The 13,394-nt window shown below is 38.2% G+C and overlaps 1 protein-coding gene across 1 annotated transcript; it reads left to right on the top strand.

Moving 5' to 3' along the window:
• The first annotated feature begins 2,501 nt into the window (after positions 1–2,501).
• On the top strand, positions 2,502–10,512 carry LOC147869187 (RNA-binding KH domain-containing protein RCF3-like). Its single transcript, XM_087327110.1, has 8 exons — positions 2,502–2,593; positions 5,370–6,068; positions 6,948–7,409; positions 7,954–8,205; positions 8,528–8,776; positions 9,562–9,632; positions 9,732–9,840; positions 10,092–10,512. Exons 2-8 carry the CDS (start codon positions 5,376–5,378, stop codon positions 10,245–10,247), a joined length of 1,992 nt encoding a protein of 663 aa, XP_087183236.1. The 5' UTR covers positions 2,502–2,593; positions 5,370–5,375; the 3' UTR covers positions 10,248–10,512.
• The last annotated feature ends 2,882 nt before the right edge of the window (positions 10,513–13,394 follow it).

Below are 13,394 nucleotides of genomic sequence, written 5' to 3' on the forward strand. Positions count from 1 at the left end.
ACGAGACATGGGATCTCGTTCCTCACCCCCCGAGCAAGAAACCAATTGGTTGCAGGTGGACTTACAAGGTGAAACACAATGCTGATGGTTCCGTAAATCGCTTCAAAGCACGACTCGTTGCAAAAGGCTACGCACAAACACACAACGTAGACTATGAAGAAACCTTTGCCCCGGTGGCAAAGATGACGACAGTATGGACCATTATCGCGCTAGCAGCAGCAAAAGGGTGGCACCTCCATCAGATGGACGTGAAAAACGCTTTCCTACAAGGAGAGCTAGAAGAAGAGGTGTATATGACACAACCACCTGGATTCGAATCGCGTAATCATCCACATGTCGTATGCCGACTCAAGAAGCCACTCTACGGCCTCAAACAAGCACTGCGTGCTTGGCACTCGAAGATCACGCAATATCTTCATTAAGTCGGATTTCAGATGTCAAAATCCGATACTTCCCTGTACATCCGAAACGAGTCGGATAGCTTGATAATCATCATCTTGTAAGTGGATGATTTGGTCATCGGAGGAAAGGATCTCGCAATTAACAAAGTTAAATCACTTCTTTCCGGCAGATTCGAAATGAAAGACATGCATGAACTTCATTACTTCCTAGGTATTGAAGTAATTCGGACACCAGTCGGGATAATGATCTCACAACGACACTACGTCCTCAACCTACTGTTCAAATTCGGAATGACAGAGTGCAAACTTGTGACTACCCCTCTTGATCGCAATATCAAGATTGATGCTAGTTCCGGCACGGTCGAGATTGAACCAACTCAGTATCGCCAACTGATCGGTAGCTTGATCTATCTCACCATTACGCGACCCGACCTAAGTTATTCGGTCGGCCTACTTAGCCAATTCATGCAGAATCCACATAACCTTCATCTCGATTGTGCTAAGAGGATACTATGGTATGTCAGTACGACAATGGATCACGACATCGTATATAAGTCGAATACGATTGTTCGACTCGGAGGGTACACAGACGCGGACTGGCCAGGATACAAAGCAGATAGACGATCCACATCTGGATTCATCTTCTCCCTCGACAGCGGAGCGATCTCATGGAGCAACAAGAAACAACTAATAGTGGCATTGTCGAGCACAGAAGCCGAATACAAGGGTGCGGCAATCGCTGCATGTGAAGTCGTATGGCTTAAGCGCGTACTGAAGGATCTGGGCGTTCCCATCAAAGATCCAATACGCATGTACTGCAAAAACATGAGCAGTATCTACTTGGCGCGCAATCCCGTATTTCATGCGCGGACTAAACACATCGAAGTGCACTACCACTTTATCTGCGAGCGCGTCCAAGCCGGATAAATTGACCTCCAACACATCAGCACACACCTACAAGTCGTTGATATCTTTACGAAGGCCTTAGGCATCAACAAGCTCGGGCAATTTGCATCGGATCTTGGTCTCATGTCGTCCACATTGCCGAGCTTGAGGGGGAGTACGTAGAGTACGCATAATACACATTGATACGCAGATATGTACACCGAACTTCAAACCAAACATATGAAAATTGTGTTTGAAGGGGTGTGTTGAGAATCAAACTCAACTTCCCATAGGAATAGGTTCACACTAACCCATGGACATACCAGGCTAGTTTTGTAAATAGTAGAAAGGGCTCTTGCCCTAGCCTTAGTTGGTATATAAACCAACTCATTGTAACTTAGTCACGGTTGGAAGTCTTATGTAATATACAATTGATTATCTCTGTCTTGAGCTCTCTCTCTCTCTCTTCTCTCTCTCTCTCTCTCTCTCTCTCTCTCTCTCTCTCTCTGTTGCTACACACACACACACACACACACACACACACACACACACAAACAAAGTCTCTCATCTTCTGCTGCATTGCAATCACCACAGACTCCATTTCTTAACATCTTTGAACAAGGTTTGCACCAAATGGTTGTAAGTAGTGAGTTTAGGGGAATCTCTAAGGTAAGGTCGTGAGTGAGTGGAGAAGCCTAAACCTTGAATGAGCCAACAAGAAGATGTGTGGTAAAAACCCTAAACCCCACCAACGCGAGGTCTGAACCGAAGTAAACCCTTACATCTCATGCATCGACACTCACACTCACTCAAAATGAATCTTTACCTAACATAGCTACACAATGTTTGTACATCATATATATGATATGAACTAAAAACCCACCACGATCCTAAACCTCCCCAACCAAGAAGACCAAGCAAGAGGTCATGCCATGCTATCTATCTATATATATTTTCTACTACATGCTTGCTCATTTCTCACATATGCCATGCAAGCAAGAGAACACCGAGAAGAGGATTAATGTTACTAAAAACAAGAGATTGGCTATGAGAGAGAGAGAGAGAGGAGCTCTAAAAGGTTTTGAGAGACGACGACGTATAACATGGTGATGGAACCAACCATACGCTTCTCTACTAGTACTTAGTAAGTAGTATGTAACTAGCCTCCTCTTCCTTACGAAACAGAAGCAGCAGCAGCAGCAGCAGCAGCAGAGACGAAGACGAAGACGAAGAAGACGACGGTAGCATCGGAAGAAGAACCGAACAAAACCCCCCCCCACACGAAACCAAACTCGCTTCTCTCACAGGTTTTGCTCTTGTGACTTAATATGAAGATTCTCCTGCATGCCTTGCTTGTCTATAAAAGATTGTGTTCTTCCGCCTATTTATTCTCTCTTCATAGCATGCATATATATATACATATATACATATATACATACATACAGTATACACACACACACACACACACACACACACACACACACACACACACACACATACATATTGCTTACACACGTGCATTCATACATACATATATACACATTTCCATTTATTTGATATATTGATTGATATAAAACAAGCACAAATTTATGGAAAGACTTGCAGTTAACAATTCGCACTAATTACAAGGAGAGAAAAGCGGGCAATCAGGATTTTTCAAACATTTCTATTTCCCTTCATAATTCAAAATTGTGACTGTTTCCACAAATGTCACTGTTTGCACAAAATGATCAGATGGGTTTCCTAAATAAATATCGAATGTATTCAGATGGTCCTCAGAACAAGGGTAATCCTACACATGGATATGATTATGTGTGTATAAGAGAGATATGATGATGATGATGACCTATTATTGTCCTTGAGTGGCCAGTAGATGAGTTACAAGATTCTCTTACAGAGGGAGATGGAGACAGGAGAAGAAGAAAAAGGAAGAAGAAGAAAAGAAGAGACTTAGTAATTTGAGAATCACATTTTTGGCTTAATTGCATTGGTATGCTTCAAACCATGTCATTAATTGCATTTTTGTTTCAGTTCCTTGGTGCATCCTTTGTTGTGGGACTTTAATAAATACATTACTGCCTATTGGTAGACCCGCTCTTTATGATCGCCCAAATTCACGGTGAAATAGCAAGCCAAAACAGTGTTCATAGCCATGCCAATGTCACACATACAAAAGAATAGATATGCTAACGTTATACGAAAGTTTTATCTAACATAATCATTCATATTACATTATCAATCCATTTGGGTGCCCTATTATTTACAATGGCCCAAATGCACTATGATATAGCAAGCCAAAACAAAATTGACAGCCATGCCAATGACTTACAAAAGGACTGATACATGCAAATGTCAGTAAGAAATTTCATGTAACATATTCTTCATATCATTGTGGGTTTTGTTTTGATCCATGATCCCCTTAGTGTAGACATGCCCTTGATTAAAACAGACTTCAGAGACATGTAATGCAAAAGAACGATGGGAAAATACCATACTGAAGCATATCCAATAGCATCTTGCATATTAATTTAGTAATTAAATCAATGCAATGAACCTTTTGGAAGACCCTTTACGTTGCCTTAATGCACTATGATAGCACTCCAAAACAGAGGTAATAGCTATGCCAAGTACAGATCCAAGGACTAATATGCAATCTCATACAATCCAACATAATCTTTCATATTAATCAATTTGCAAGTCCTTATTGTGTGATTTGAATCAATCCATCAATCCCTTTTGATAGACCTACCCTTTATAATGTCCCTATTGCACAGACATAAGACTCCAAAAGCAGAGTTCATAGACGTGTCATGTGAAAATGCCATACAAAAGTTTATCTAATATAATGTTGCATATTACTGGTTCGATAATTCCCTGTAAGTTTATGGAAGAAAATCATTAAAATAATTGTGGCAAGCAAATAGTGCCAACTTAGCTTAGGAAACTGGACTTTGGCACCTCACTATGGACATGATTACTAAGCCAAAACCTTGTTCAAACATGGTGCTAAGGATTTTGAGGATTGATATTGAAACCAAATAGTGGTTCAATGAGAGATCAAAGGAGTTTGGTTGATAAAGTTGACGTCTAAACATGGTTGGGAATAAAGATATTTATAATGTATGAATAATATATTTAACAAACACGAGGCATAATAGGCACTTCCATTTATGATTTTGTCATACATAAGTGTTTGATTCCAAGAACCTGAGTAGGTTTGTAAATCTACAACTATTCTTTCAAGACTGGTCTTTTTATATTGAAGGCACTTTTCATATTGTATAACAGTGAATACATTATGTTGTAAGCAACGCGAATCAGGGTAGCCACTGACATTTATGATTTTATCATATATGTTTGATTCCAAAAGCCAGAGAATGTTTGCAAATCCACAACTATTCTTTCATATCACCAATTCTCTTTGTACTGAAATCAATTTCGATATTGTTGATTGTGGATTATCACCAACAATATTGATCAAACGATGCCATGCTAAACAGTTCAATGTAAGTTGAATTTATGTAACTTATATGGCATAATTTTCTTACAGACTCTCCTCAAAAAGTTTTTATGTTATTTATATTAAATTATGTATCAATCCCAACAGTGGCTATAATATGCCCTTTGTTTGTAAAGAGAAATGCCATAATTGGAGGAGATAAAAGGTTCACTTTTTTGCCTAGATAAAGAACAGAATATCTTGTTTAAGCTTGAGATTGGTCATGCTTCTTCTGCTCGACATCTATATGAATATGTATGTACATTTTGGCACCAGGCACATATTGATATATCATTGGTACTGGTGGTGTATACTAACTTTGTCTCATTAATCTCTTGTTGGATTTGGACTTCATTAATTGTATGTGTTTATGTACATGCAACCTGCCATCAAGATAAATTTCTATATCCTTAAAGCTAAATGAAAACTTATTTCATATAAATATGGAATTACTCTTTCCAATTGTTAGAACAGATTAGATTCTATGCCTGTGATACCTCTGGTGGTATCTTACGTTTTCATTTATGTACAAACATGCCTAATATGTTTCTAATCATGACGAATCATCCTTTCTGTATATTTAGTGAACAATGGAAAGTCTAGGGCCTCGCTATAGAACAACAAAGCGAACCTTTTCGCATCATAATGGTGACTATGAAGATTATTACAGTAACAGACCAAAGAGACATGCACCAGATGAATCACAAAATGGTAGACCCGTAACACCACCGGGGATATCTAAGCCAACAGAGATAGTCTTCCGAATAATTTGTCCCGAGTCTAGGGCTGGTTGTGTAATTGGAAAAGGTGGCAGTATCATAAAGAGTTTGAGGCAGGATACTGGTGCAAAAATTACCATTGCAGATGCAGCTGAAGGTGCAGATGATAGGGTTATATTCATTTCCTCTGCTGTTCCAGAGAATCAGAATGGCTATGGTAGGGATGATGTTGAGAAAAGCAAGGAAGGTAGTAAGGATGATGCTGACAAAAACACACCTATCAACAACGATAGCTCAATGAATGAGGTCCTCTCACCAGCGCAAGAAGCACTATTGAAGATTCATGATCATATCATTGAGGGCAGTGACCTGAAAAGCGACTCAGAAGAAGGATCTTCCCTACTGGTGACAAGGATGTTGATTCCAAGTAGTCAAGTTGGATGTTTGCTTGGAAAAGGAGGAAAAATCATCGAACAAATGCGTCAAGAAAGCAAAGCGAAAATCCGTATTGTAGCTTGTGAGAAGAACTTACTGGGTTTGATGCCATTTGATGAGATACTTCAGGTATCCTTCACTCATATATCATGTTCTATTTAATAGTCATTTTTGGGCCGCCATCTCATAGTGCATACATCTCTTATGCCCATATTAAAGCAAATAACTACTACGTGTGTGGACACCTTTTTTTTTCATTTGTACATGCACGTGGAATTCCGACCTACAATCTTCTATCAATTTATCTTGTTTGCATGCTCTGTGCATGCTGGTCATTGCCTCATAATCATTCTTTTGTTGGTTTTCACCTTTTTTCCATCCATATTATAATGTATTGCGTAAAACAAAAAGATGCATAAAACACTTTGTCTTGATTAAAATATGACTGTGTTCATCTGTTTTGGTTTTCAAATCACATTGAGTTTCCCCCCAATAGCATAGTACATTGCGATAAAAGAAAAAGAAGCATGTATACATCTCTTTCATCTCACAATAAGTTTGTTCATTTTTCCTTTTTCGTGGAGTTTGATCTCACATTGAAGTTTCTCATCAGTAATGTTATGGTAATGTATTGCTTAAGAAGAGCATGTGTTGATTTTTTTTTTTGTCTTGAATAATTTTTACTAATGTTCCTTCTTTGAGGGTTTTCACCTCGCATTGAGGTTTTGCATTGTGTAGAACACATTGTCCCGAGTAAGATTTACCAATACTTACATTTTCTGGATTATCTCATTGAGCTTTCCATCTGTAATATTATGTTCTGTATTGTTTAAATAAAATATGTAGAACACTTTTCATCAATAAATTGGCTCAATATTCATGTTTAATTATTTTCACCCCACACTTAGGTTTTCTCATGAGTAACGAAATGCTTAACCCAAAAAAAGAAAAAAGAAAAGCGTGTGTCAAACACCTTGTTCGGAATAAATATTTAACCAATGTTTGTAGATCACTGGAGATGTGGATGCCATAAAGAGAGCTATCCATCTTGCAGCGCAACGGCTTCAGGAGAATCCTGCACAAGAACATATACAGTTTTCTTCCATAGGTCCACCCCCACCCCGGACCGGAGTTGAAGATTTGGATGTGTCTAGGACCATGTCAGATACCCGAAGAAGTGCAGATTTACATCAACAAAGGCATTCATCATTTACGCCAGATGTGGAGTCACTCAATGCTAGATATTCTCGTGGTTACCAAAGTGGAGTTTCTGAGTCGGCATGGCCTGGTCGAGCTGCTAAGGATGGGATCACATTCCGTATACTGTGTCCAAATGAGAAAATCGGAGGCATTATCGGTAAAGGTGGAAGTATCATAAGAGGTTTACAAGAAGATATCGGTGTGAAAATCAAAGTCATGGATCCTGTTGTTGGATCAAGTGAGCGGATTGTTGCCATTTTCTCAATTGAAGTATGCCATCTCTTATTGAGGTTCTATCCCTTTTAGTTAAATGACTTGAGATACGGGTATTGATGTTTTTCAGCATGCTATGCTCATAAGGAGTCCTTGGATTTAATGTTTCTTGGCTCTCTCTCTCTTTCTCTCTATCTTGCATGTTTCCCTTCCTGTCTCTCATTCTATATTTACATCATGTAGTTGAATGCTTGTTTCCTAGTTCTATGATCACTGTTTTCTTTTTGCTATTTTTATCTTTAGCTTCGTTCTGATAGTTGTATCATGTATGAGATTGTGGTTTCTGCATTTTGGTCTCATAGGTTAATTTGTATTTTTGCATATTTCATCTCTCTCTCTCTCTCGTGCATTTGGTTAGCATGCCATAGTGTGCCTTGGATGGATTGAGTGTATGCAAATTCGATTGTATACTCATTGTGGGAACAGAGTCAAGCCAGAAATTGGTTAAAATACATTTTTATGAAGAAAGTTTCTTCTTAGGTTTTTCTTTTTTGGTATTGTGAGTTTGTGTTTTGTATTAAGCATACCTTATTGAATGCAGCATCCAGAGGATGACATATCCCCAGCTCAAGAAGCATTACTGCATGTCCAAAGCAAGATTGCAGATTTGGGGACAGATGAAGATGCCGTTATCACATCAAGGCTTTTAGTTCCATCAGATGAAGTTGGTTGCCTTCTTGGAAAAGGTGGGAGCATTATAACAGAAATCCGCAAATCCACTCGTGCAAATATACGCATCCTCGGCAAAGATGACCTCCCGAAATGTGCACCAGCAAGTGATGAACTTGTACAGGTCTCATATATATAATATATAATATAATATAATAAGTTCTACATCAGTGTGTTCTTCTTGACGAGAAAACACTAGAATACCCCTAAGCTTTCAAACAATTACCAGAATACCCCTCTTTAGCAGTAACCTTTTGTAATGCAGAGGGGAGGGATATTCTCATAATTCTTGGAAATCTTTGGTGTAATCTGAGGGTAATGCCCAAAATTTTAGGATTTGTTTTTGTTCTCCCTCCCTCCCCCCCCCCCCCTTTTGAGCTTGAATATCTCCTTACAAAATAGTTATGTCTTTCCTTCGATCTGGGTTGGGTCTATAATTGATTCAGATTGTGGGTGATATAAGAGTTGCTCGAGAAGCACTCATCCAAATAACAGAGAGGCTTAGACGGAAATGCCAACAAAAGAAATTGCATGGAAATCTCGTTGAAACTCTAGCAAGATCAACAGATTCTTGGCGACATGATGTTGTATCTCCTGGAAGAATGGAGTTTCAAAGACATGGCGTTCATGGTCTTGGACCACCATCATCGAGCTACCATTCTTTCATACCTTCTCCTGGACACTGGACTGGACAGGTTAATTATATTACCCTTAATATTTTGAAGCATGTCTCAGGGGAGGAGATTCTGTAGGATCTATGTTTTCTTTTAATTTGGGTAATTTTGTGAGCATGTGTATAAGCTACACTATTAGGGGTCAACTAATGCGAAAATAGGTATTTTAGCTATTGGAAAGCATTTGTGATTTGGGTTTTGTGGGAATAGTTTCATCTACCTTTTTTCTCTTGCTTTAGGTAATTGTGTGAGCATGTGCATAACTATACTATTAGGGGCCAATTAATACTAGAGCAGGTCCCATGAGCTATTGGAAAGTGTTTTAACTTCAGGGGTTAGTAGGAATATTTTCATCTATTTTTCTCTTAGCTTGATTAATTATTATGAGCATATGTACACCCACATTATTAGTTATTAATTAAGCATGAGAGACACACAATTATGTAGTTATGTATATATAGGGTCGTAATAGTAATTTACTATTACCCTACTTAAGTTTATGCTGATAAATCAGTCTTTTGCAATCATCGCAAAAGACAAATGTTGTAAGTAGTAAACTTAAGTGTAGACATGACTTCAAAGTAGGATTCATGTATCGCATAAAACTCAATTGCAAGGTCCAAATAGGTGGAAGTGTTTGCGGTTTCCATTGAAAGTGAGTAAGGTAATTTAGGGTTGTAACTCTAAAACCTTGAAACACTAAATGCCATTAAAAATGTAGGTAATTTTCTTTTAGCTGTAAACCCGAAACCAATGCCATTTTGAAGATGTCGTTGGGGTTTTAATGTGGTAATATTTTTTTTCAGGATGCTCCTGGAGTACGAACTTTTAGCGATTATGATCATCCCCCACCGACACAACCACCCCTGGATTACAGGTATATGTGCATTTTCTTATGGGTGATGTTCGGTGGATTGATGCTGAGGTTCAGTTTGACAAAGAACTATATTAATCAAATGTGTATCTGTATATACAGGCTAAGTGGTGCACTGGTGACAAGGACAACTGTTGAAGTAATGATTCCTGCACATGCAGTTACATCCATCATCGGGGATGGTGGGAATAGAATTGTTCAAATTCGACAGGTATTGTGAAGTAACAAACTACTGCTTGTTGCCATTTCCCACTATAGTCTTTTTAGTGGTTTCCATTAGCATTTTCTATTAAAAAAAGTTTCACGAACCTATAAAATGGTAATACTTTATTGTGGATGAATTCATTCAAAAACTTGAATTCTTGTGAGATTTAAGGGATTTAAGATAAAATCAGAGACTAGGATTTCTTCCCGATGGAGTGTTCACATGATATACCCCTTTTCCCTCTTTGATGGTTCCAGATGTCTGGTGCGAAAGTAGACTTATTGGACGTCGTTTCAGGAACATCAGAAGGTATTGTAAAGATATCGGGTACACCCGAACAAACCCAAAGTGCCCAAAGACTATTACAAGAGCTTATTTTGAATGCGCAAACATCGTCTCTTGGCTACACTTGATCGGAGTATTGCTATATTACTTTGCCGCAACTTTACGTACACATTGTGAAGCACCACGACATATATATACATCTTTTCTGGCGGGTTTTATTTTGTCTTTATTTTTTTAAATTTACCGAGCGATGTCGTGTCGTTCAAGAGTTTTTGCTTTCCCACCATTTTCCATAGACAATGATGTGGAGGAAACCCAAAGGATTGGTAATGTCACTTTGTAAATGCCTTGTTCAAATCAATTTCAACATGTAGGAATTTTGCGGTTTTCTAATATCACGTAAACAAAGTCCCAAGTCATTCATGTTATGATGGACAAAAAAAGTGTTTTGAAAGACAACTTTGGGCGCAAGTGTAAGGTTTCTAGAAGTTGGAGTATATCCAATCTCATGTTTTGATTGTTGAAGATTAATGGATGTTTGTTGTTGACAAATTCCATAATGATAGAGCCTTGATGAGTGCAAAGAGCTGGGATGTGAAACACTAGGCCAACCTCTAAAATTCTAAAATTTTGTTATTATTGTTGTTGACAAATTCCGTAATGATAGAATCTTGATGAGTGCAAAGAGCTATGATGTCAAACACTAGGCGAGCCTCTAAAATGTTTAAATTTTATTATTATTATGGCTAAGTTTTTCTCTCATATGTTAATGTTCCCCCTAGATATTGACTATATAGGTTGGGAATGAAAGGGAATTGTTATTACATCATTAAACTTCCAACATGCCTAATGCACTATACTTGTAAACTTTCATTTGGAACAAAATCCTCATGATTAGGGTTTTATGTTGCATTGCATGAGAGATATTATTATTGTCCTCAGAGGTCTTTTAGTTCCATGGGAATGATGATGTGTGTGCAAGATGCCTATATGTGGTTACACCATTCTTCATCCATTTGAGGGTGGTAAGAAGGGCTTGACTCACTTCACACTGGGTCATTCTTATGAAACACACATTCAATATCCAATATCCCTTATTCGGTACTTGATTATGGGGTTGCCATGAGGCCATCGTTGTGAAAGGCATTCATTATGAAATAACCATGTGATAGGCCATGAGATTACTACGAAAATCCCAAGTCGAGAAATTGAGTTGAGGAAATCCCAAACTCAAGGAAGTTGAGTTTAGTAAATCTTGATTTGAGGAATTTCTTCCCCTTTCCCTTGACGTGATTCAACCTCTGTGTGTGTGTGTGTCACCACGGTTATACTCAAATGATTTACATAAGAATAGGGCTAACTACATCCAATTAATACAATAAGACCTAACACTATTTCTTACAAAAGAAATTCCCTTTACAAACTTTACAATGTGGTTTCAAAATAATTACATTAATGATTATGAAAGTGTTTAAGTTTATTACAATGGTGGTATGAGCATGGATTGGTTAAGCTACCGATATGGATCCAAGCTTCGTTGCCTTCGACGAGGTTGTCTACGATCAATGGCTACCCTGCCTTTTGTTGATGTGGGGGCATTTGTGCCACTTTGAACTTCATTCCTTGACTGATGAACTGAAGTGACTTCCAACCTCTTTTTTTCATGCTCGCTTGCCATGTTATGATAGCTTTTGAAGGTGAGAAGGTCCTAATGCAAAAGGCAAATAAAAATGAAGCAGGAGAAGTTGTTCAAACTCCACTCTCACCTTAACCCTAAGATCAAAGTAGGAAGAAGAATCTCACAAACTCGTAGAATCTCAAAAAGAAGTAAGAAGAAGTTGATGCACACAACCCTGACTAAAAGATGGTCCTCTCCCCAAACCCAAAGTAAGTGGCGAATAATCCCTCTTCTCCAATTTTTATAGGAAAAGAGGTGCCCACTTATTGCATTAACGATTCACATACCCTTTTTCCATTGAAAAATCAAAGGGGAAGTTCTTTTTGTGTCAATAGGAAAAACACTCAACCTTTTTTGGACCCGCCACATCACGACAACGTAATCGAGGCCTTTGGCCTCTACGCAAATGCTTCACACATCAAACATGTGTAATATGAATGTAGAATGATGTAATAACATATATAGTTGTGGAATGGAGTGATAACTACAAGTGTAGAACGATTCTGATGTCCAAAGTATTATTTCAACCATCTCTCATCAGCATGGAGGCTGCAAATATCCATGAATTGAAAATGTTTTTAGGTCCCTTTCTCCTCATGAATGGATGGATGAATTTATTGTTAGCATTAGCTTTGTTTTGGTGGGGTTCTTCTTCTCACCGAAACAGCCATCAACAAGCTGAAATGTTATATTGTGGAATGGAGTGATAACTACAGGTGTACAATGATTCTGATGTCCAAAGTATTATTTCAGCCATCTCTCATCGGCATGGAGGCTGCAAATATCCATGAATCGAAAATATTTTTAGGTTCCTTTCTCCTCGTGAATGGATGGATGAATTTATGGTTAGCATTAGCTTTGTTTTGGTGGGGTTCTTCTTCTCACCGAAACAACCATCAACTTTTGTATTGCTTATGATTTTATAATACCAGGGTGTATCTTTTGTTAAAATAAAATAAAATAACATATATAGTACACAATTGAGGCATGAACCTCATACACATACATAACACATATGAAAGGGTTTGGTTGGGTTAGGATGCAAGAGTTCAATGCCGTGAAGTTATGTGACTACATGTGAAACGTGAACGAGACCATCGGGAACCTGAACTAGAGAGGATGGTTGCCTTAAGATGTTGATGTTAGAGTGCTCAAATATGTGGATTTCCACACTCGGTTTTCTTTCAAAGAATTGAATTTCACTTTTTCAAAATTCTTGTTTGTGAGGATAACTTTCATGTGTGTGTGTGTGTGTATGGTATATTTTTGTGAGGGAATGTAAATATGTGATTGCATTCATGTGCACTTGAGCACAAGTGTTTCTATTTGAATTAGTATAAGGGGAAAGGAATATGTGTATTTATGTATGAGATGTTTAGGAGTGGACATGTGTGCCAATTTCTTCTTTAATTGACATGCGCTTGATGTCCAGAAGACGTCTCGTAGTTCAGACAAGGCTCAAACCCTGACCTCCTAGTACTAGTGTTAGCTTGTGAGAATTCAGATATGTCTTTTTGTTGTCTCTTACATCGTCTTATCTTGTGACCTTCTTTCCATCGTTGTATAAAACATGCGCGCATGTGCAACTCAAGAGGGA

This window comes from Azolla caroliniana, unplaced genomic scaffold (assembly GCF_043228905.1).
Source record: "Azolla caroliniana isolate FFs.n. ecotype wild unplaced genomic scaffold, voAzoCaro1.0.p SCAF_1, whole genome shotgun sequence".
NCBI lineage: Eukaryota > Viridiplantae > Streptophyta > Polypodiopsida > Salviniales > Salviniaceae > Azolla > Azolla caroliniana.